Here is a 25,954-nt window from a genome sequence, read left to right on the forward strand (position 1 = left end):
ATGGTGACAGGTATTTGTGATGGTGACTAGCTTTGTTAATCTCATTTGGGTGCTTGGCAAAAAATACAAGAAACAGTAGGACTTAACATTTGTGAAGGTTTTTACAGTTAGAAGTCATTCCTGTAAAGAGCAGAAATGCTGAAAAGTTTGACTGAAACTGGTAACTGTATTAATATCTGTTCTCCGAAGAGCAAGAATCAAACTGTTTGTTTTTCAACATCTATCTAAAATAACCAGGCTTTGCTGAAACTGTCGGAGTCCTTTTATTAATATTAGTCAAAAGGCTTTCCCATGTAACATGGGAAAACAACAAAATCTGCTGTTAGTCTGTGATACTCTCACATGACATCCTGCTTGGGAGTATTTTGTCATAATTTGGAATTCTTGAGAAGGATGTGGGGTTTTTATCTGGTTGGTTTTGTTTGGGTTTTGGGTGGGGTTTTTTGTTTTTGTTTTTGTTTGTTTTTTTTTTTCCTGTAGGAGGAGGAAGGTGACTGATAAGTTGCCTCAGGAATTACTTCTTGAATTGTATGCTCAAATTATCTTGTGAATGATTGTTTAGGAATAGAAATGATGTGCTACATTTTAAGGAATACAAAAATATCATCTTTTCCATGTCAGACTTGTCCATACAAAGACACATAGCACTGAAATAGCTAAATTGCTCTTAATTTATACCTCCTATGGCTTTATTGCAGTTTTCTGTGTAAACATGTCCTTAGAAGAACACCAATAACTTTAAATAGAAACAATAGAACCACATTGTAATATACAGTGGAAGAAGTTTTCATACATGTCTGACTTTCATGCATAAGTGGTGTTAGTGTAGTTGTTTTCAACCTGATCATTTTTTCAAGGTAAAAACTTAGATTAAGACATCAGTACTTAAATTTAGATATGATCTAGGCTTATGTACATATGGAGTTAGTCTCTATATGTTTCAATTTTACTTTAAGGAGGAGCAGAATTTTAAAAGCTTACTTCTTGTATATAGAATACTGGTTTATAAGAAGAGGGTAAATTATTTGGAATGAGAGACAGGAAATAAAATATTTCTGGGTTTATCTACAATACTATAAGATGTAAGAGAGAGCGCTAACAGCTGAGATGGCTGGGCATTTCCTTGTCTCCCTTGCTCAGAGCTGGATGTAAGCAAATTTTTCTCACAAACTAACCTTTGCATTTTAAATGTATGTTTTAACATTCTCTGGGTATATAAAAGTAGTTGTGTAGGTTATAAAAGCTATAACTGTACAGAATATAAAAGTTATGCCTGTCTGAATGCCTTGGTCCTGATGTTTGTCCTACACTTTACGTCTGTGTGCCAGTATGACATTTCATCATCCCCATTCTCAGGCATGGGGAAAGCCTCATTGTGCTCTGAAGTCCATGGGAGATCATGAATGGGAGGCTTGTATTTATTCCAGTAGGATTGCCACAGTGGAAGACAATCAGGGTTGAAAACCTACCTACAAGTATTGTCCATCTCCTTACCTCTGAGAAATAGCATTGGTGCTCAGGCTGAAAAACGTAGGCTCATCTGGTTTTATCAGCCTCATTATTTCTGAGAGATTACACTCTCCTCTTACCCCACTTGTTGAAGATGTTCACTCCCAGACTTTGTGGGCTTTCCACCTCCCAAGTGACAGAGAGGTAAAACCCCTGAACACAGTAGATGTTGAGTGAAACTGGAACAACGCTCACAACCAGCATCCTTTCTGCCTGCTCATAACAACATAGCGTAATAATCCTGAGCAGAAAAGAATTACAGAGAGCAGATGTGTATAATGGGTCTTCTGTGCATTTGCAAATTATTGATCTACTGGAGCATCATTTGTTCATTACTCTGCTTTTACTGACACGTTCTGGTGCTGCACAGACCTCTGTGGGTAGAAGGGTGTGCAGTATGGTTGATGTGGGTACCACACTGAATTTCAAAGCTGGTGTGTATGCCTTTTCTGGAGAGCTGGGAAGTACGGAACGTGTGAATGATCATAGTGTTTAGTGGTTTATATTGTGTGTAGATTAGATGTCAGTCTCTCTATTGTTTATAGATTAAGTGATGTATGTTAGAGGGAAGTGTTTAATGTTGGATCTGTTTGTCAAATCTCAGTGTGGTGATGGCTTAAGCTTTTTGTGGACAAGCGAAGGTGAGTAGCTCAATGTCCTTTACTGTTCTTTCTAAAAGCAGTATAAAGTATCAGTTGCATCTTCTGATTCTTGCAGAAAATAAACTATTTGATGGACTTATTTAGCAGTTCGTTACTAGCATAATTTTGCTTATGGTAAGAGTTTTGGGCTGGCTTTCTAAGGAAACGGTGCCTACGATTGACTGACAGTGCAGTTGTGGTTCCTCTTATTGTCTCTCCTTCTTCCTGTTTGAATAATTTCTGAACTCATTGGTCAATGTCAATTGAATTTGTTAGAGTTCAAAAAATTGCTGAGATATCCAAGTTCCTACACATACAAGTATCAGTAGTTAGTCAGAAATTACTGCTTTCCTGAAGGGAATGGCACAGAGCTTAGTTTACCCATTCTGTTTTTCTGTCAGCTTTCTTGTCAGTTGGTTCCTAGATAATTTTTGTTTTGTCCCACGATGCATTCTTTCTTGGGGGTGTCGGGAGGAACAAGAAAGGGCAGAGGAGTTAACGCTGTTGTGGAACTGGTAGAGATTAGGGTACGAGGACTGCAGATCTAGAACAACTCATTACTATTTCAAAATGATGTTGCAAATTGAAATGTCAGTGCTTGTATTTCTATTACAATAATTTACAAATGTATGATAAATTTATAATATAATGACTATGCCAGATGCTTTTTGGATAAAAAATACCTGGTCTCCATCCCACAGATCTTCAACCCAAAAAGTAGAATCATAGAACAGCCTGGGTCAGAATGGACCTTGAAAGATCGTCTGCTCCAACCTTTCAGGGGAGAGGGAGCTTAGATGAGATTCTCTAGCGCCCTGTCCAACCGCATATTGAAAACCTCCAGTGACGGGGACTCTACCACATCCTTGGGAGGTTGTTTCAGTGATTGATTGTTCCCACTGTAAAAAATTTTTTCCTTATATTGAGATGAAACCTCTCATGGTGCAACTTATACCCATTGCCCCTTGTCTTCTCCACTTGGCTCCTTGTGAAGAGAAAGCCTCTGCCCTCTTCGTAGCCACCCTTTAAGTGCTGGACTACCGTGATGAGGTCCCCTCTGAGCCCTCTCCAGGGAGAAAAGACCTAACTCCTACAGTCTTTCCTCACAGGGCTGGTTCTCCAGCTCTTTGATACTTAAACAAAAAATTACAAAGTCAATATCGGAATGCTGTGAAATTCCTGGTCTCTTTTCACGTTCATTTTCTTATATAAAAAAGATCCTGAGCTGTTGGAATCAACTGTCAACTGTTGCAAAGTTTAATTTCTGCAGTTATGGCCCCTGGTGTCACCTCAGGCATGTAAAATGAAACCTCTGGTTATGGAAGTTGTGTGTCACATTGGCAATAAACAGCAAACTTTAATTTCTTTCTGGAGTATGTTGATCTTTCTCTCCCTCTGTTTGCTTACTATTGTATGTCTGTCTGTAATCTTAATTTTGTTTTTCAGTGTCTCAAGTTTGAACATAGCTTTCTGCTTCTTTTTTTCCATTTTACCTATCACCATTTAATCTGCTTACTGTTGACTCCTTTTTTTTTTCTTTTTTTTTTTTTTTTTTTTTCCTCTCCAAAAGCTCTTTAGAATGGTTTTATGCTTTCTTTGGCATCCAACACAGGGCTAGTCTTGAGATTTCCCAATCCCGTCTTTATGATGTGTTCAAGGTAAAGGAGGAATAAACTACCAAAACTAACAGTTCCTTTGGAGTACTAGTAATCTGTGGAAGAGTATTTTCCCTGAAGTGGCTAAACACTTTCAATCCTCTTATGCACTCCTCTGTCCCAGTATTTACAATATTTAAGTTTTCTTAGCTTGCAAAAAAAGCCCCAAACCAACAAAACAAATGCCCCTACCCCACCCCTCCCCAACCCACCCTCTAGTTATCCTTTTCAAGTCTCTTGTCCTCCTGTTGCTGCCTGAAGTGCTTTTCCTGTTCTTCTGCGTACTCTGGGAAATTGAAGTAGGAAGAGAATCTGTGCTCTGCTGATCTTTCTCCTGTCATCTTTTTAACACTCAAGTGTAAGAACTGCCCATGCTGTAAGATTCAGTAGTACATGTGTGGAAGTTCAGAGAACTCTTCTTCATTTTTTCAAGTTCAGAGAACTCTTCTTTTTTTTTTTTTTTTTCACCCCCTAGAATTTGCTTGCTGTTTTAAAAAATAGAATCATAATAGACATATTAAAAAATAGAAGCATAAGAGATGTATTACCTGCAACAGAGTACAATAAGAAAACATAAGCAAAGATTTAAGTGCTAATCTAGGAAATGCTTTTGAAAGAGCCATACTACTAAGATAGCTTATTCTGAAAACACTGTGTCAGTATGCATGTGATTTTAAACTTTTGAGATAATGCTTGCTGTGCGTGAAATTAGTATCGGCTGTGCTATCTGGCATTTGGAAGAAGGTTTCTGAGTCATGTACCACACTTGGTTGCTCTGCCAAATTATGAGAAAAAAATTCAGTATTTTTTTCATAGTTCTCTAAATTACAGCTGATGGGGAGACTAGCTTACAAAAGTGCTGTGGGTTTTTCTGCAGTGACATCTGTGGAGTGTATATATAGTAGGTTCCCAAGTTGGAAGCCAGAAGAGTATGTGGGAAGTGTGAAAGAGGGGGATGGGGAGGGGAGCAAACAAGAAATGCAGACAAAAGGAAATTGTTAATGCAAGTTAATGCCTTTTCTTAGTGATATTGATAAATTTCTGCTGCTGTTCAAGCAGTCTAAATTATTCTCCTTCTGATTCTGTTTCCTTCTGCTTTTCTCCTGTTGCCTGGAAAACATGAGTGGAATCTAGTAGGACAAGAGGCTGCTTTTTCATTGTTTTGTGGCTCTGTTGCTAGCTATTGTCCTGTTGGCTCCAAGCAGTTCATGTCAGTCTTTGTGTAGAATAAGAAAAATGTTTTTCCTTTTTTCTTTAAAGATTAAATTTCTAGACTGTGTAGATTGCTTTTATTTGAAAAGCAGGCAGTGCTAACTTAAGAGTATCTCCCACCAACTACCGTATTTTTTCATGCGATGTCACCTTTAGCGCTTTGTTCATTCAGATGTGCTTATTAAATTTGTGGGCTAGTTTGGGGGTAAAGCAGTCTTGAAATCTAGTTTCATTTTTAATGTACTTTGTTTAAAACAAAGGAACTCTAAGCAAGACAATGCATTTCATGACTTTTTCTGTCAGGAATAAAAAAGCAGATCGCTGACAATGTTGTGTTTTCAACAGTTGGACATAGAGCCAATCTTGCTCTTAAGCAGGAGCAGAGCTCTAACACCCGATAAAGTAATGCAGCCTTAAGCAGTGTCACTGCATCTTGTCCGTTATGGCTGACTTAACTCTGTTTCTTTATTATAACACTGATTATTTATAAATGAGGGTTGCTTCTGAGGACATTCTTGAAACAGAACTGAAGTGTAGCTGTTGGCTAGTATGAAAACACACTCATGGATGCATAGGGTAGTGGAAAAAAATGAGACAGTTCTCCTAAGTAACAGCTCTTGCAGGTAGTATTTCTATGATCGTACTGCTTCACTGCCTTTATTTTTGCTGTACAAATTAGTTAGTAATTAGCTGTTAATAAAAGTTATTAATATTGCCAAATAGTTAATACAAGAAGTTATTAATATTAGATAATTATTAATATATAACTGAGGAATTAATTATATAGTGCTACAGAAAATATCTTGAAAATGGAAGATACTAACTTTCTGATTATCTGTTGGTTTTGTGGTTTGTAATTTTTTTTCCTTTTTCAGGCATCTATTAACAAGCTAAAAGTGACAGAACCATGGCTCAGTTTCCAACACCTTTTGGGGGTAAGTTGTTTATAGTGTATTCTGAACTATTCTTATGTGTAAAAACTCTGCATAAATCTGTTGCTTTCCAAGTATGTTCTGTATGGAAGTGTTAATGGATAGTGTATCTTTCTGAGATGATAGTTTATTTGATTTGTGATATTTTTGCAGACCCACTAGAGAACACACATGAAATTTTGCAGACATCTCAGAAGAGTCAAACAGAAGAGCTGTGCTGGCATCCCTTTTTTGTGCATTGATCCATTACAGTCCTGCAGTTTGCAGGGCAGATCCACGCCACTCAGCCACGGGCAGCAGGGCATAGCCTCATTCTGCACTAGTTGTGGCTAAGAAGTGGGTATGCTTTTTCTTTGAGGATTCCTGGATTTTTTTCATTCCTAAAAAGTACAGCAGATACCTTTGGATGCTATTGCTTCAGATTTATGTTCCTTACTGTCCCATAACCCATGTTTAGATTAGAACAAAGGTGCCGTGTTTCTTGGCTCTCCATTATAACAGGGGAAGGTATAGCATCTTGAACGTTAGTCTTTTTGAAGGATCCGGGAAGGGCCCTGGTTGTGCAATAGAGACACTACTTTTTGGTATTCATGTGAAATACATTTTTGAGCCCAGTTTTGCAACCAATCTGAAGAAAAATTACAAAGGTAAATTTCAGTGCTGAGACCTAGTAACTAGTTTGGTTCCAATTAAATGTTGCATCTGTTAAGGGCTTTTCTCTGGAGATGCAGATATGATTCTTGTTGTGTGTATATGTACGTGTATATGTATATACACATAAATATGCATACACACACAAAAAAGTGTGTGTGCATATGTATGTATACAAATACATATATAAAGTCTAGTTTTTGGGATTAGATACAGCTAGGAACTAAATTTGTATCTAGTGTTAGTGTTTCAGTGGGAGACTTCAGGAAACATGCATGCTATTCAGAGTATGTTGTTAGAGAAACCCAGTTCTTGTTAGACACAATTGATGGATGCAGTCTCTGCCAGTCTGAAAAAGTCTGTGAAGCACAACAGAAGAAGAATCTCTTTGCACGTGGTAGCAAGAACAAATGTATAATTGGAAACTGCCATTCAATGCCTCAGTTATCTTTTAAGTCCAGCCCTCTGGGATTAAATCTTGATGCCAGACTTTTTCAGTTTGGGAGTGCAACTGGCTGCCAAAAGCTTTGATCAAATAAATTCACTGGACAGTTTCATGTGGGGTACCATTTTGGGTCATGTAAAAAGTTGTGAATAGCTTCATTTCACCGTGATTTTCACAATCTAAGAGAAGTCATGAGGTGAAAGAAATCTGCTTCTTCAGACTGAAGTATTTCCTTTTGTTTAGAGTTAGGGCTGTGCTTTGCATGCACCCATGTTTAAACATGTACATACATTCTCAATGGAAATCTTGTCTTCAAAGCATTCTTCTCTGCCACCTTTAGCGAGTTCTCATTGCGTTACAGATGGATAGCAGCTTTCTTTTTCCAACTTTATGTATTACCATTTGATCTTGCATCTGTTGTCCAGGATCCTGTTAACTCTAGTACTTGGCTTTAGGAAGGGAGGAATTCACTATTTCTTCTCAAACAACTTTTCTCATCTGACTGCTCTAGTAAGAAGTTGTTGAAATAAGCATGTGGCTAATGTAGTTTCTGGAGTATCTTTAATTTGTAATGTGTGAGGGAAGTTTGTTATGATATTCATATTTGAATCAAGTCTACCAAGTAGCATCATACCTCTTAGAAGAATGACAGCAGAAGTCTAAGACTGTTGTAAAAGGAAGCAAATGGTGTAAAGAAAATTCCAATTTTTATGGAGAAATTTATCATCCTTTCAAGAATGTAACATTTTTTGTTACCTATAGTCACCAAACAAGATGCAGAGAAGATTTATGCAGTCTCCATTTTGGGAGAGCCCTCACTCCAAATGTGCAATATCTGGGATCCCTCTGCTTGTGAATACCAATAATGATGGTTTTGTTTTTATTTCACTTCCTTTCTTTTTAAATAATCTTTCAAGTCAGCTCGGGAAATGGGTATGGAAAGAGCACAGCACTCAATATTTAAATTGGGGTGACTCATTGATATTCCAGAACACTGCTCATTTTAAGGATGACTAATTAAAAAAAAATAGGCATGGTAGGATTTTTATAATTGTTGGGAAGAGTGTGGTATGCTCAACCTTCTGTTGATTTGTCCAGGGGAAGAAAATGCCCATTTCATATATGAGAGCCCAGTGCTTCACTTTTGCAGATGAGGTGATTGTGAAGCCATGTAAAAGAAAAGATGGTTGGAGGGCTTGCTGCTACATTCAAGAATAGCTTGCTTATGAGTCAATTTTGTAGTTTGGTGGCTGCCGCCTTTGTATCCAAATATATTGAAAAGCCCCACAACCTCTGTATTGCCATCCAGGATCTGAAGCCATCAATGACATCTTGGTGTTGGGTAAGATTCTGCTTCATGCCCTCCCATAGGTCTTACTGTTTCCTCAAATAACAGAAGATGTAAAGGAGGCAATGCCAGAGATGCCATTCATAGTGTTCTGACTGAAGAGGCTACTAGGCTTGCTTGGTTTAACATTGGCTCTTTTGATGTTCATATCCCACAAAGGAGATCTACTGTTTCAATACCAACCAGGTCTCCATCTGGAAGGGTGAATACTGACAAGCATTTGTTCTAGTTACAGGGAGTCCAGTGAAGAAATCAACAATTTTTGTTTAAAATAATTAATAGAATATATTTTTAGTTACCTCATGCCATAAGAGCTTTTACTTCTGGGTTTTACTGCCCTCTTTGTGGAAGGATAGGAAGAGCTGGGCTTTTTTATATTGTGGTTTTTGGGGTTTGGGTTTGTTTTTTTTTTTTTGTACTGGAGTCATGCATACCTCAAATTGAGAGAGAGCAGGCCAATGAATCATTGCAGATTTCATGCTGGTTTGTTTTTTTTTTCCTCCCCACATTATATTCAAGAAATTCTCCCTCTTTGTGTAAGCTACCACATCCAGCCTTAGGATCTTAGGCTGGAGTAGTCATGTTTCCAATACAGGGAGATGTTCATCTGCTTCTAGTTTGCCTAGACTAGTTGGCATAGTCTGCATATTGGTCATAAAGTCTTAATCAACACCATTCCCTTCCTCCTGTCAGGAGTTCATGAGAAGATGAGGGAGATAATTGCTTACCTAAGTATTGTGTTTTGGGATGTTCATATCCAAAGATGACTCCTGTTTCATTCTCCCCATGGAGCATAGCTATGAAATCTGTTTACAGTGCCTCTGTGAGCTTAATCACTAAAATTCTGGCATTTGGATTAATCTTAAAATGTCCTTTTTTGAATTGGTTATTATTAGCCTGTCTGCTTCTAGAAATACATAGGCTACCTGAAACTGAGATGATAATTTTTACCAAGAATGTAGCTTTTCTTTCATTAGTGAAATCTACCATTGAAAGGAATGTTTTTCTTCCCCATGTCCATTTCCTTTTCTCTCCAAAGTACATTTTGCCACATGAAAGTAGATTTTAAATAGCAGAAATTCATGAGGCAGGAAATTCTCATGTTCTTCATAACTGCTGAGTCTGATTCTGCCTCAGCCTGCAAGCAGTTTGAAATACTTGCTGTAAATATTTGTGGACCTTATTACCTGAGAATTTAGTGCTGAGGCAGAGTGATTGCTCGATCTCCTCTTTATTTTTCTGCAAGTCTACATTTTATCTTTTAATATTACTTCAATAAAACAGTGATTCCATTAACTTAGATGCCTTCATATCATTACATTCCTATACAGTAGGAGTTACAGGAAGGTGCACCAGCGCAGTGTACTTCTGCAGATGTGGAAATCATGATTTTTACTGGTTAGAAATTGTTGAGACCAGCCTGAAACACAGTGTTAGAGTGTTCATTGGAAGTCTCAAGTGGAAGTTGAGATCTGTATGTTCTGATTACACATAATATGAAGGATGAAAGTGAAATGTCTGCAAGAGCAGAGAGAGGAGAAGAACTGCTGCAAAAATGAAGGTGGAACTGGAGAAAACGTTGTGGAAGTATGGCACTGTAAAAGGATATTGAATCTCAACATAAACTAAATATTCACCTCCAATTTATGAGTGTGGTGCACAGAATCTGGTTTGTGTAACATACTCGGATTTCTCATTCTCAGAAGAACGAGGAGCATGTTTTTCTGTGCTATTGTTGCCCGTGAAAAATGTTTACTATCTGCTTGAATTGCATTTTTCCTTGACAAGTAAGGAGAGTTCTCTTATAATAGTACAACACCACATAGTACACAACTGATCATTTGAGGTACCTTTTCAGTTAAAACAACTTGCATTTCAGCTGTATGTGCTCTGAGAGGCAAATGACCTCCCACCCCCTAACTATCTAGTGTTATGAACTTTCTGCATTATATCCTGGTATGAAGGTGTTGTCTTCTAATAGCCCATTTGTAAGTTTGACTGCACTTTGAGTAGCCTGGTTGTAACTTAAATTTTCTTATGAGCCCGATAAGGGAATCAGTGCTCAGCAGCATTCATAATTTGGTAACACTTAGTTCTGGTAAATTCCTAAGTCCTAACTGGCTGTTTAAGGATTCATGGAGCTTTCATCTATAGACTTTGGATGATCAGCTTCTGTATGTTGTTTTCAGAGGTCCAGCATGATATGATATAATTACACTCAAAAATAAAAATAGTGTAGTTTTTAGATAGTTTTGCCTAATTATATTCCTCCATTTCTTTTGAACTAGGCAACCTGGATATCTGGGCTATTACTGTGGAGGAGAGAGCTAAACATGATCAACAGTTCCATAGTCTGAAACCAACATCTGGATTTATCACTGGTAATGAAATAGTTTTCATTTCTAATTTCATTTAAATAAATCTTAACTAACGAGCCTAAATATGTACAGAGTTGTCTGGGAGACATTTGGGCATAAGAATTTTAAAAATCGAACAGGTCTTACTTATTTTATATCCCATTTTTCATATGCCTTGCCACATCAGCCCCATCTTTTCTCATATTTTCTGATATTTTTTCTGATATTTACTAGCTATACACCTGGTTTATGCCACTTGATTTTTCTGTAAGTAGGATTAAAATTATTTATAACTGTGGCTCTATAAAGCAGTTCTGTCATGGAGAGCTGGCTGATACAAACCGTAGAGTTAGAATTCAGGACGTGGACTCTCCCTGATGCCTGATAATATAGTGCTTTTAATGTGCTCAGTGAATTAACTCACTGTACTGAGTCTGGATGAGATGGAGTTAACTTTCTTCATAGTGGTCTGTATGGTGCTGCTTTTAGATGTTTTGGCAATGGCTGAACAGTGCTTGTAAAGACTCAAGGCTTTCACTATTTCTCACTCTGCATCCCCTCAGCGAGTAGGTTGGGGGTGGGCAAGAAGTTGGGAGGGGGACACAGCAGGGACAGCTGACCCAAACTTGACTAAAGGGTTATCCCATACCACGGTGCTCAACAAAAACTGGTGGTGGGGGCTGTTGTCTTCCAAGGTAGCCATTGCTTAGAGACTGAGTTTGAGAGAGGTGGTGAGTGATTACCTTTGCATCACTTGTTTATTTTTTTTTTTCCTACTCTTTCACTTATTAAACTGTCTTTATCACAACCAATGAGTTTTCTGAATTTTCTCACTTTTGCTTTCCCTGTTCTCTTCTTCATCCTGCTGGGGGGAGGGAAGTGAGTGAGTGGGTGCTTTAGTTTCTGCCTGGGGTCAACCCACCATGCTAACATACTCATAGATTAAGAAGTCTGTTTAAATAAAGATGTATCAATTTAGCTGAAATCTGTTTCAGAAACTGATTGTTTAAACTAGTGAAATCAGCATGGCTGACCTCTTTAAAAAATCTAAATGGCAAAATTGATTTAAGTTGTGGGAAGCAGAGCTGCAAGCAAAGGAATTGCACTGATCCTACTAAATTTTCATTGAACACCAATAATTTGCTTGGGATTTAAAGGCAATAGGATGCCTACTATTTTGTTTGTTTCATTTGATTTTCTTTAGTGCTATCTAAACTCTGATGCTCAGTTGAAATGAAAGGTGTAGAAGTGTTTTACCTTTTTTGTTGTCTGATCCATCAAGAGACTTTCCAGAGTATGAAATTGGAATCAGATTCTTAGCAGAGTCCCATCACAGCCATACATGCCATCAAGTATACAATTTGATTGCTTCTGCTCCTGTTGCGTGATGGATATGGTACAAAATACTACTGTTTTTATTGACCTCCTTTGATATTTAGTGGTATTTCTAGTGTCTTAACAACTCTCCTCTACAGGCCACAATGTTTCCAAGTGCCTAATCCTTTTGTAATTGTTTTGCTAGCCTTACTTTTAAATGACAGTTAGAAAGTTATTTTGAAATATACCATTGCTTTCTTTAGCAGTCGCTTAGCATGTTCACATCAGGTAAAGACCACTTTATTTAGTTTGGCTAACTGACTTGCATTGTACTTCCAAAAAATATAAGAGAGAGTTTATATTGATACATACTTTCCTGGAAGAAAAAATTTTCTTGTTCTCACAAGGCATAAGTTTCCTGCAAAGAGAGCTATTAACACAGATTAGGGACTGTGAACCATGAGTTTCCCATTACCCTAAATGCTTATGCCCAGTTGGTTTCATGTGGTGCTGGCTGTTACAGACTTCAACAGTATGTGCTTGTTGGAAATCTCATACTCTGTTTTGTGTGTGTAGCATTAAGTATTTATGATTTTACTGTTGCTTCTGTTTTAGATATTTTTGACTCATGATTTCCTCTTTCCTCTTACAGGTATTTTTAGCATTTTCTGAAATGATGTCCTATTTATTTTATAGGTGATCAAGCTAGAAACTTTTTTTTTCAATCTGGGTTACCTCAACCGGTATTAGCACAGATATGGTGAGTATATGGAAGGGGATGGGAAAATTGCAGTTACATCACAGAATGAAGTTTATGGGTAGGGATTTGGACAGTAACTATATTTCACAGTCTGGAGTTTAAAATCACCAGTTTAGTCCAGTGTGCTTTCCAAAAGTGTACAAGGCAAATATGCTTTTAGTATGTTTTAGCTGAGTTTTTAAGTTACTAGTTCAGTTACTGGAAGTAACATCAGTTACATACTCCTACAAATGACATTTTTGAAGTTGGAGATTTGCAACACTCAAATTACGAGATGCTTTCAACTTTATTAAAACTGTACTAATACAATTGCTAAGCGCAGTAATTAGTATTAAAAATCTTCTAATGGGAGACCCTATGCAAGGCTTGCAAAATTTGTTACAAAAATTAAGACTGTCATAGACTATTTCTATTGTAGTTGGAGATACAGCTTGAAAGCTTGAAATTTTTACTATTCCGTGGTGAGTTTAGACAGACTGGGATCTCCATTGCTGCATAGTACACTTCACAAACATTTCTACAATCTGCCAGTTTCTTCATGCAGGATTGCAATTGTTTCTGCTCCAAATTATGTGACCCTGCCAGACTTGGACATGCTAATTTGCATAGATTATTCATGATTTACATTAATCATATTACTACTAAAACTTCTTTTGGTGCTAGACAGTGTGAAATAATACTGGTTTTTGTTCCAGGTTGGAAAAAAGCAGCAGAGGGATGGATAACTTCCGACAAATCTGTTAACTTTTCCTCTGTTAACTGTTTGAAAGAGAGTAGTTTATTGCAGTTATAAAACTTTTTTGTTGTAGTAAGGACTTCTAAAGGCAAAATCTTGCTCTGACTGGAGAAAGAATTCTTTTCTTGCAAGAAAAACAATTGCTTTGGAAATATGCATGCCTAAAAGAGGGACTGGATCTACATGGCTTTTAAATAAATAGCTTTTTTCTTTTAAAATTATCTTAATCTTACAAATAACAAATTTATTCTGGTTATCTTGTTTGCTGAAGACTCAGTGAAAGTTAAAACGTCCCTTTGGAACTTCTCTTGCCTCTTAATTAAACAAGGAAAGAAGTTTTGTCTTAAACAAGACATCCTTTCTTCAAAAATGTTCCGTAGGCATTAGCTTTAAATAGGTGTTAACAAAACTAAACAGTTGTAAATAGTCTGACTAAAAATCTCTTCCTCTCTGAATTATTCAGTTTTTCAGCCTCTTGAGAGGGAGAGAATCATTCCACTAGTTCTGTAGTTGTCATAGAGACAAGACCTGAACTTGCACATTTTTTTAAATAAAGCTGAACTAAAACTTTTTCATGCTGCCTTTATAAATCATAAAAAAGCATGTAGACATCCCTTTCTTGCTGTCTCTCTTCGTTTTTCAATCACCTCTGAATTAAGAGATGTAAGTATTTAAGTAAAAATCTAGAATCACTTGAATATATTCCCAATTGGAGTTACAATTACTAAATAGGAAAATAATTGCATAGTGGTAGTAAGACCCCTTAAAAAGGAAAAAAAAAAAGGGGGGGGGGGAGAGAAAGAAAGGGAGGGGGGGGGGAAGACAGGAAAACCCCCTTCTTTTCCCACAGCTTGAATGATTTAACTCTTCTGATCTATCAGTGGTTGTTTGTAACCTACCACAGATTACTGCTGTCCCACAGTAACAATAAAAGTTAGACTGTTTAGTGGCAAGAAGTCCTTTGCAGCCAGCAAAGGACGTCACAGTCTGTTCAAGACTGTATTGAAAGATGTGAATCTGTTTGTCTTAGCTCCCAGGGGTAAGATCTCAAAGCGGCAGGCACACTTGCTTTCTGGATTAATAACAATATTCTAATGTTGTCTATCTAAATGTCTATTAACATTGATATAGATCGATGAGTACTTTAATAGAGGGAGGAGTTCTGTCTGGACTGATAAGCCCAGAATCTCTGTGAGAGATACGAGCTGCATGAAACTTGTTTTCTATCACTATTCTTTATTTCTTGAATAGATAGAATTGGGTTTTTTGATAGCATTTGATTATTAGAGGGAGAGAAGGGGAGATACAGCAGTCTTTAAGGAAGGAAAATTGTTATTCTGAGTTAGAGCAACTTGTAAGACTCTTCAAATTAATTTTCTGATCCTAGAAATATGGAAGGGTATGTATGTTGTGTTTTGTAAGTGTTTTCCTATTCTTAATGAGTCTACTTATTTTGAATACATGGTATCAATCTGTCTGCGAGATAGGAGCCTAGCATTTGTTTCATAAAGGATTACCTACAGCTGTATGTAGACAAGCTTATGCTAATACAAATTTTCATCTGTTTTGTTGACTATGGAAGTTCTTGTATAGAAAAACAAAACTGGGAAAGGAACTGCAGGGGGAATTGGCCTAGTGAGTGATTGGCCATACTACTTTCAGAGCTCTCTGCCAAAAAAGCAAGTCCTCTATTTCTATGAGTTTCCAAACGTGTTATCTCATGAGTGAGAGAATTTTGTTTGCATAAGTGAGCAGTATAAGGATTTTCACTGTCTTATATTTTAATTTTAATTAAAACTGAATTGCCATTTTTGTGTCACGAAAAAATAACTTCGTTAGAACTTCAAGAAATGCTAGCTAGCTAGTTAGCTGAAGTACCAGTTAGATGTCTTCTGCCTCAAGAGCTGCTCTGAGAATATTATGCAGTTGGTGTAATTGTTTTCTAAGATGAGACAATAAGGAGTATATCTTAATTTCTGCTAATAATCAAAGCTTCCCCAGAATTCATGTTCCTTAAAAATAGTAGCTCCATGGTTTTTAGCCTTGAGAATTCCTGTGTCCCTTCTACTCATCATTCATTTAAGAAAAAGGAAGTCTCTGGGACCTCAGTGAAGCAAATTAGTGGAATTATTATGGTCTGTCATGACAACTTCTTTAGTGTTCTACCCTTTACAAGCTTTGGAGTCTGCCAAGCTGGTAATCTATTAAGAAGCCTCTAAATAGGCTTTGAATTGGGACTGCAATGGCTCAGAAGATAACTGATTTTAAGTAGGCAATAATCTGGCTTTCTTCTAAAGCCCTTATGAATGATGGCCTCAAAAAGCATCTTCTATGTAGCTTGTCTCTCTGGAATTAAATGAGAACTAAAATAATCAATGCCATCTGTTTTTCATGCATTTAGATTTACTTATTTTTTCAGGACAGACTAAAGCCATTGGTTGACTTACCTATTTCTGACATATGCCTCCTTCACAACCTTCTTAAATTTGTGTCCAAGTGTGGGAGTGAAAGATTGAGTGGCAATTCTGTGAGTTGTAACTCTTACTGTACATACGTTGATTAAGTGACTGATGCTAAAGACCTAATTTCTCCTCTCCAATTATGGCTGAGTTTTATAATGCAGTATGGGATTGCATAATCTAATATGGGAATGTAAAGCTAAATAAATCCAGATTTTTTTGAACTGCAAGGAGATTTCTTTGTTTTAACACTCTGTGCCATCTTCATGGAAATAGATGTTTTGTAAGCTAATCATAAGCATATTTGTCAGAAAAAAACCTGCATGCTTAGTTTCTGTGCCTCATAAATGCAAAAATAATCAAGTTGTCTTTGCATTCTGCAGAACAGGGGAGAGAAAGGAGGAGGAAAAGATCTGCAGGGGAAGAATTTTGTCAGCACCTGAAACCTAGCATTGTGGTGAAGCCCACTGCTGCTATTCTCATTAGAAAACGCCTGTTAGAAACACAGGCCTGTTCTATAAAATATGATAAATATTTAGTTAATGTTTAATCCATTTACTGCTCTGTACTGGTTCCGGCCAGACCTTAAATGAAACAAATTTAAGGACACTACATTCTTCCAAACTTCATTAGAAGCAGAACAGTGAAATTAGGTAGTGTTTACTGTCAGCCACTCACTGCATTTAAGGTGATGTTTATTCTAAAGTAGCACTGTAATCTAACAGCATGATGCTAGGTTCAGTAATTAGAAATGAAAATTTGTCCTATTTTTGCACTAAAGATTTTGTCAGACAAAAGGTGATTTTTTTTGTTAGCATGCAGTAAAAAAGTGTATAAATTCTGTAGTGTGTACATAATTTTTCTCACTGAAATTTGTGCTGTTAATTTAAATAACAAATAACATTGACATAGAGTAAAGGAGTTGAACAGGTCAGTTGTTAAATTAAAAGCTACTGATGATGATGTGAATAGGAGTTGAATTAAAGCCATGAGACTGGTGCATATCAAAGTTTCTTATTCGTGGACAATTAATATTTTCTCATGTAGAATGCAAAGGCTGGAGCGATGAGCTAAGGCCAACTGTAGGAGTTTCAATAAGGCCAAATGCCGGGTGCTGCACTGTGGCCACAACAACCCCCAGCAGCGCTACAGGCTTGGGGAGGAGTGGCTGGAGAGCTGCCAGTCAGAGAGGGACCTGGGGGTATTGATTGACAGCCGGCTGAACATGAGCCAGCAGTGTGCCCAGGTGGCCAAGAAGGCCAATGGTATCCTGGCTTGTATCAGAAACAGCGTGGCCAGCAGGGACAGGGAAGTGATCTTACCCCTGTACTCGGCACTGGTGAGGCCGCACCTCGATGACTGTGTTAGTTTTGGGCCCCTCACTACAAAAAGGACATTGAATTACTCGAGCGTGTCCAGAGAAGGGCAACGAAGCTGGTGAAGGGTCTGGAGCACATGTCGTACGAGGAGCGGCTGAGGGAACTGGGGTTGTTTAGTCTGGAGAAGAGGAGGCTGAGGGGAGACCTCATCGCCCTCTACAACTACCTGAAAGGAGGTTGCAGAGAGCTGGGGATGAGTCTCTTTAACCAAGTAACAAGCGATAGGACAAGAGGGAATGGCCTCAAGTTGCGCCGGGGAAGGTTTAGGCTGGATATTGGGAAGTATTTCTTTACGGAATGGGTTGTTGGGCGTTGGAATGGGCTGTCCAGGGAGGTGGTGGAGTCCCCATCCCTGGAGGTGTTTAAGAGTTGGGTTGACATAGCACTGAGGGATATGGTGTAGTTGGGAACTGTTAATGTTGGGTTGATGGTTGGACTGGATGATCTTCAAGGTTTCCAACCTAGATGATTCTGTGATTCTGTGACTTCCTGTGTTCTAGCCATACACTATGTAAATAGTGCCTGGAGAATCAAGGTTGCCTATAGTGTGATATTTAATCTTACTGCATTTTCATGGCCACATATATAACAGGTAGAGGGCCTCTGCCTGTGCTTTAGTAATGGAAAGGCTTATATTTTATAACTCAAAGTATTTGCAGGTGTAGAAGCCACTTAGGTTGAACAAATAAGACTATTATAAATACAAATTGTGTAATTACTTTGCTTAAATGCAAAGATGTAAGAAACACTGTGGCTATTTATTTGAACTGTTGGAGCCATTTGGTCACTATGGAGCTGACTAACTTCTCCGTATGTTGAGGAATGAGTCGTCTCTGGGAGGACCACTGGCTGCTTGGAGTGCAGTCAAAAATCTGCTAGAATAGGTTTATCCAGATCAATTTCTTTAGCTTTGTTCCTATGCACATCCTCAGCTTGCTAGCCTGTTTTTTACTGCCTGTTTCTGCTGGGCATCTGACAGAATGGCTGAGTGAGTGTTGAACTCAACTTTCATTAAAAACCCCACATATTTTCCTTGTTGAATATTTCTGAAATTTTTTTAGTTGTCTTCAGAAAAGTGTGGTGTCTGCTTGTAAGCATCAGTAAATAAAGCTAATTATCTGTTCCTGGTTTCCATTGTTCTTAATACTCTGTAATTTTATAATGAGGCTGTCTTGGTATTCATACACTACATGTTGGTTTACTTTCTAGGGCAAAATCCACAAAAGGAAGCACTTCAGAAAATACATTTAGCCATTAAGTTTCTGACATTCTAACATTCCAAATACCTTTTGCCTCTTGAATGTTTCAGGTTTGTGAGACTTGCAGCATGTATTTCTCCCAAGTGAGACTTTTAGAAATCTAACGTCACTATTTATAAGTGGTGACTAATGGATGTTATATGAACTGTTTTGGTTGTAAAAAGTAAAAGGTGTATGAAGAAGAAAATGAAAATGTACTGAGTAATACTGTTCCTTGTAAGCCTAAGTGATGACATTGGGCAGCAAAAAATCCATGCTATTGTTGAAAAATAGAGTGGATATTCTTAATTGTCATAGTTAAACTATGAATTCCTTCAAAATGAATTTGGGCTTTTTACAGGAATTTTAAGTTGGTGTAAACATTTCTGATGTAGAGAAAATTTTAGAGAGATGCAAACATGTCTTTTTGAGGTTTATACCTGTTTCATTGTATAGGAAGAAAAATGCTACATACTGCATACATGCAGTCTGTTTGCAGGTTTCCATAGAGTGGCTTGTGGTATATACTCCCCACTGGACAGAAAGATATGATGGAAGCTAATAAACTCTTAGTGTTTTTATGTCCAGAGAAAGCCATTGTGCTTCAGAATGAACAGAACATGGATGACCTCAGTAACAAAATGTGAGAAGCCTACTTTGTGTTTTTAACTATTTTCTAGAAATAACTATACCCCTCATTTTGTAATATACATTTTTCATTAGCAGCTATTGCAGTCTATCCTTGCTGTTGCTTAATACTCATAGGAGAGAGGCTCTTCTGCCTTCACTAGGGTTCTCCCACTCATCTCTGCAAGTTGCGTGAAGACAAAGCCATTGCATCTTCCACTTTAACTTATCCTTCCAGTACATCAGGAGGTCCCAGTGTGTTGCTTGCTCTTTGTGGAAGAGTGATCAGAAGCTGAGACTCTAGAGCAGTGGTGTTCTGCAAGCAAGTTCCAAATTTGTACTTTTCTTGGTCCAGATTTGCCATGCTGGCCTTCCTTCTTCCTTCTGCTGGTTAGACTACTGTATATCAAATCCAACTGCTACAGTAGGATCTTTTTAATTGTTTATTTGTCAAAAGAACAACACACTAAGCGATCATGTCTGAAACTTGAATCCAAATCACATTATGCTGTGTGGGTCCCAGAATCAGTTTTGACTACATTTAGGCTTCCAAAGACTTGCTGGTAGTGGGATTAGAGGAAGGTTTAAAGTTACTGAAGAGCAGGCAGATTTTATGTGTGAATTAAACTTCCCTGTGATACGAAGCTTCAGGAAGCAACACATGGAAGTTCTCACAGCCAAAACTTGTTCAGTGAAGTATATGTATTAATTCAACATCTTTCAGAGAGTGGTGCAATGCGTACTTTTCTTTTTAACTATAAGCCTCAGAGTCTACAGTTTCCTCAACAGACTTTCTCTTTCTTCTTTAAATACTACTGCCAGATTTTCAGTATTATTATTTATCCTTATGACATCAAAATTGATGGATTAAGACAGCTACACTGCTGAAAATGCTGTCTTATAAGTACTGGGAAGGGATGGAGTGTCTCCCTTCTTGGGGAAATGCTACTGGTAATGTAAACCAGGGGAAACTCTTAAGATGTATGGTTGACCTGTGGCAACCCCTGCTGGGATCTGCCTCTTCGTTGAGTTTTCCTTGATTGGGGTGGGAGGGTTTTCATTTTGTGAATGCTTTGCTACTGCATTTACGCAGCTGTCTACTTATTTAAGTATCAATTATCAATAACTGTCAATTTATTGCAGTACTTTTTTGATAACTTTTCACATACTTGCATGAAAGCTTTCCTTGATGGGGATTTAACGAGAAATAAAGCTCTTGTTTAACTAGACTGTCTGGGTCCTTTGTGTTTTCATGTCCATGACATGTAAATGTATGCACAGACTAAAAAAATGTATATTACTTCAATACTGAAATGTGTACTTAATTCTTCAAATAGATGCAAAGATATAAGCATAATATTTAAAACTAAGTTTACAACTAATTACATAATTAATGTGTATTTACTCTGTTTTTCAGTTTGCAATTGCAGGAACTAAACATTCTTCTTCCTGCTTCTCTCCCCCAACCTCCCAACCCTATTCCCTGCTGAGCATGGTTTCTTAACCTTCAAATGAAGAAACAAAAAGACAACTGTTTAAGTCAGACTGCTTTACATGAAAGCCTATTCAAGATCTAGGCTCAATGTTTTATCTTGAAAACCATTGTTTAACTGAAAACACATTTGTGCACTTGCAGATGTAATGGTGTTCAGAAAAGTACCCAGACTTAAAGAACATTTTATTTTAAATGTAGCTAAAGTGCAGATTTGCAGACTAACTCATCTGATTTGTGTAGTATTATGTAGTTTCATTTGTGTGATTTTGCAAAGCTTTTGTAGAACTACATTCTTCTCTAGATGCTTTGCTAATTCCTCTAAGAGTTGAAAAGTGACTTTAAAAATATTTATTAATCACTCCAAGAAAGAAATCAAGAAGCTCTTGGTTTAGACAGTGTCTTCTTTTGTTACCATTTTTAATCTGGCATCATTATTTTGAGGGGAAATTAAGTAGCCTTGAATATAGATGCCTGCATGTGCACACTCCTAGGTCAGTTCCTGAAGTTCATAACTGAAGAATCTAACTCTGGAAATTGTGTATTTTGTAGGGCTCTAGCTGACATGAACAATGATGGGAGGATGGATCAGTTGGAGTTTTCAATAGCTATGAAACTTATCAAATTAAAACTACAAGGTTATCAACTCCCATCTGCACTGCCTCCAGTCATGAAGCAGCCACCTATTGCTCTGCCTAGTGCACCAGGATTTGGTGAGTTCTTTATTTTCTTCCTTGTTAGCTTGTATTGTAGCAAGCTACGTCGAATTTGATTGTTGTTTCGCAGTTTTTAAAAGAAAGTTCTAGTAAAAAGTACTTCTAAAAGTACATTGACTCAAATGCTGCCACATGCGTGCACATCCTCCAAAAAAAATCTCAATGAGCTTTGAGCACCCAACCATACTGAATAACACAAGTTGAGGTCCTGTTTGCTTCAGGTCTTATACTGCTCTCTGTATGTTCCAAACAAAAGTGTTTGCGGTGAAAAAAGATGGATCAGGTAGCAGGGCTGGTGCATTCCAAAGTGATGGAGTTTTTATCTAAACTGTTGTCACTGAGGGATCTCCAGCTTTGGCAAGATTAGCTAACTTTTTCTTGACTTCTTACAAGTCATGGTAGTAATGAATCCCTCTGCTTTTATTTTATGAACAGTGCTGCACTGGCATTAGCTAGAGCAGCTGCTGGTTCAGTTCTCATGGTTAAGTACTGCCAAGGTTGCCATCATTTCAAGGGAAAGAGTAGGGAAAATGGGATGGTGAGAGGAAAATAACTAAATGAAGCTGAACCTTATGTGTGACACTTTGATGTTCTGCTGTATTCTCTAGTGTGATGTTCTTTACCTTTCTGTTTTAGTCATTGCTGTGACTCAAGTTGATTGGTGCCTGAGAATCACTGCTGTCCTTAGGAAAAAAGAATAGTGCAGTTAATAAACTGTGTGCAACCGTGTTTGATCAGTTGTCGCTTCTGCAAGTTTTATAAACAGTTTTATTTCTGGCTGTAAGAAATCAGTGAAATTGAACAGAGCAAATACTGGTTTAAGTGAGAAGAAACATAATAAAGTCAACCCCCCAAGAGAAGGAGAAAAATCTGTGATTTTCTTTTTTTCTCATTCACTGTAGACTTGATCTCAGCTGTTCACACACACCCTCGTTCTTTCTATTGGCATGACTGGACCTCCTTAACCTCCCTGTTATTCATGCAACTGTGCTTACACCTAAAATACCTCATTACTGTGCTTTACCCTATTAGCTTTGCACTGTTTCATCTCAACAATAGGCTGCAAGCAGTTATCCTGAAGCTTGTTCTTTTCAGCTGTGGCTAAATGTAGGCTTTGGGTTCATTACTCACTGGAAGTTGACAGTGCTGCTCTTCATTTAGTTCAAGGCAAACAATTCTTTTCTTCAGCAAATGCTAATAGACTTTTTTGGTCAGTGTTGCATCCAGTGTGATCTTATATGCATACATTATAAAGTGGTATGTTGTTCCCTCTGCATTGTTTTATGTTCCCCTGTCATGCTAATGGTGCAGTGGACTGTAAGAGTCCTTTCAAGGGGTGTGTGGAAGTTTCCATTTCAATTTGCTCTTTAATTCTGCATTTACTGCTGGGCTGCAGTTAAATTGTTGTATCATATTAGGAGTCTCTATATTAGAAAAACTATCTCCTTTTCTTGCCCATAGGTATTGGGGGCATTGCCAGCATGCCATCTCTTACAACTGTTGCCCCAGTGCCAATGGCATCTATTCCAGTAGTAGGAATGTCTCCACCATTAGTATCTTCTGTTCCTGCAGCAGCAGTACCTCCCCTGGCTAATGGAGCTCCTGCTGTTATACAGCCTCTGCCCGCTTTTGCTCATCCTGGTATGCTACATACTGAGACTCTGTGTACTCTCTTGCTATTAACAAATTATTTTGCCATTTTCTTTGGATCCAGAGCACAGTAGACATGGAATTAGCCATTCTAACTTACTACTTTAAAGAATTACTTTGGGTAAGGACTGTATATTGGTTTAGCCCAAGGTAATTGGTTAGCAAACTTGAAAAAAAGTTAAAAGAAGAAACACGGACATATCATACTGTAACAGTCAGTCATGTTGAGCAATATATTAACCCTGTTACGACAGCCATGTGGTAAATCTAGCTTGCCAGTAAACTGTTGCCTAGAAATTGGCCCTTTCCTGTCTATTTATAACTGCTGAAGTACTGCTGTTTGTTGGGATTACTTTAAAATACTGGACTACATATGACTTCTAACATTAATCACAGTATAATTTGTTATCAACAGGGTTTGCATGAAACTGCAAAAGTAAAAAGATGTGAGAGAAGTGCCTGTGTGTTTTCAGCTATTTTGTTAGGCACTGTTAACTTACCTTAATATTTTTAAAAGGGATACCGTCAGAAGAGCCATAATGCTTGTATTTGATGTTAGGAACTAAATGAATGTCATTGAAATTCTACAGTTTAAAATGCTAATACAAATCACTACGTGTATTATTTACAGCCACGTTGCCAAAGAGTTCTTCCTTTAGTAGATCTGGTCCAGGATCACAGCTAAACGCAAAACTGCAAAAGGCACAATCGTTTGATGTGGCTAGGTAAGTTGGCATGGAATGAGTGTATGTGTGTATCTTGTTCCCCAGAGTTAGAAAAACTACTTTTCTTTCACAGAGTTGTTTTCTGAAATAATATTTACTTGCACAAATCAATTCCTGCTGAGATACTGCTTCAGGATTTCATAGGATGCTGTGGTTTTACAAGGAATGCTCCATGAGTAGTGAATCATTGAAATATAATAATTAACTATTACAGTATGTGTTGACACTATTTTCAAACTCTTGAAAACTTAATTTTTAGAAAAGCATTTGCTTTTGTAAACATAATCTGCATTGTCTAATACTGCACAGGCACTTCTGTTAGTGTGAAAACATAACAAGTAATATTCTTTAAAATTAGCAACTGAGATTACGTTTAAAAACAAAACATTTAATAGTTCTAATATTTTAAATGTACTCCACATAAGTGTTTCTTATATATTCTTCAAGTTCTGCATGAAAAGTCACCTAAAAGGCTTTTAGATTATTTCAAGGCCTAGGAAAATGTATGATTAGGCAAAATGTATTTTATTATGGTCTGAAGAAATGTATCTAGGAAAATAAAACTTTCTTAGAGGAGGTAAGATAGTGATTTCCCAAAGTCTTTATAAATGAAACTTTCTCAGAGATTTATGCTACAGAATTTTTTGTAAGAAGAAAATGGCTCAGGACATTCATTATCTATTTTTATTTTAATTTTTCTTCTGCAGGTTTTTCTTGTGCCTTGGTATTAGACACTACTGATTATTGGCAAATAGGGTTAAAAGTCTTTCAAAACAAACAGTTCTTTTTCTCTTTGAAATCTAGTAATGTCAGGAGCATAGTAGTGGCACTCTGATATAATTTCCAGAGGTACAAGAAGTTATTTGCTTTATAAATACTGTTGTTATAGACAATGAATGAAATTCAGGAAACTTCAGCTGAAATGGCTTCTAGATATTCCATAAGTAGGCTGTCATAATTTTGGGGTTAACTCTGTCTGAATCTCGCTGGTCACTTTTATTGCCAACAGGGGCCTGAACCTCAGGTGAGATGACTTCTTTTCTAAGGTGAAATTGCATGGCTCTCTGAATCTGTTTGGGCCGGGGTTGCAGCTTCCTTAGCTTAATCACTGTTACTCCAGTAACTCTGAAACATCTGCCAGTAGTGAAGGGGGTATTTCTTCACAGACTGCTGCTAGTGCTGATTGATGAACTGGTGTGTGTCTTCAAGTTTTATTGTGGAGAAAACAGATAGCAAGGTAATTAATTGATTTGCAGAGTTTATGGAAAGGGAGGGAGAAGAGCTAAGTCCATTAAACTGAAATGTAAAGTTCAAGTATTTTTTTTTTCCCTAGCTGAGAATTTTTTTGAATTTTGACAAGGGTAAAATTCAAAATTCCATTTGTGGTGCTTTTGTCACTCTGTCTACCAAGTCACCAGTAGCGAACTCTTGGTATCCATGATTGGCATATGTGAGTCAACTGTTTTGTCCTCCAGCAATTTTTCTTCCAAAACTACCACCTGAGTATTCATGAAGGAGAGTTTCATTACTTAATGTCTAGTAACCTTACTCACAGGTCAAGGTACATATATATGTAAGACAAAAGTAGATCTAATATGTGGAAACTCCCAATCTAGCAAAACTGGTGAGGGAGGAAATCACATGGATAAAACTTAAACAGTCAGCTTTTTTTTTTTTTAAATGTTTCAATTCTTATTTTCATTACTTAAGATGCAGCTTGTTTTTGCTTTGCTCCCATGAAAGAGTATTATTAAAGCAGAATAGTTTGGAAATAGAAAAAGAGAAATAGGGGTATTACCTGTTTTGGGTCTTGTCATGTGAGAATAGGTGTGGTGGTTTAGCCCCTGCCGGGGTCTGAGACCACGCGGCCGCTGCCCCTCCCCCACAAAGGGAGTGAAATACAAAGCCCCAAGACTGAAATAAGGAAAGGTTTAATACAACAATGCAATAGCAACACAACAAACAACAACAATAACAATAACAGTAATAGTGATAGCAATGAACAGAGCAAAATAGCTACCAAATACAGCAGTGGGAAGCACGATGTACAAAACCACGAGTGCACCGCGCTCCCGCGCCAGGAAAAATGTGACCTGCCAGGATGT

The 25,954-nt window shown here is 37.5% G+C and overlaps 1 protein-coding gene across 6 annotated transcripts in view; it reads left to right on the plus strand.

Annotated features, from left to right (window-relative positions):
* ITSN1 (intersectin 1) overlaps positions 1-25,954 on the plus strand; it is a 148,423-nt gene that overhangs the window by 25,614 nt on the left and 96,855 nt on the right. For 2 of the 6 annotated variants that reach the window (XM_074814283.1, XM_074814284.1), the window contains exons 2-7: positions 5,893-5,952; positions 10,682-10,774; positions 12,764-12,827; positions 21,311-21,471; positions 22,936-23,115; positions 23,756-23,849. In XM_074814283.1, the coding sequence (XP_074670384.1) occupies positions 5,925-5,952; positions 10,682-10,774; positions 12,764-12,827; positions 21,311-21,471; positions 22,936-23,115; positions 23,756-23,849 (620 nt within the window). In that variant the 5' untranslated portion in view covers positions 5,893-5,924. Of the gene's footprint in view, positions 1-5,892; positions 5,953-10,681; positions 10,775-12,763; positions 12,828-13,522; positions 14,227-19,233; positions 19,283-21,310; positions 21,472-22,935; positions 23,116-23,755; positions 23,850-25,015; positions 25,087-25,954 lie in introns of those variants that run through there. The other 4 variants (XM_074814287.1, XM_074814286.1, XM_074814285.1 and 1 more) reach the window with 4 other exon arrangements.

This window comes from Strix aluco, chromosome 2 (genome assembly GCF_031877795.1).
Source record: "Strix aluco isolate bStrAlu1 chromosome 2, bStrAlu1.hap1, whole genome shotgun sequence".
Taxonomy (NCBI): domain Eukaryota; kingdom Metazoa; phylum Chordata; class Aves; order Strigiformes; family Strigidae; genus Strix; species Strix aluco.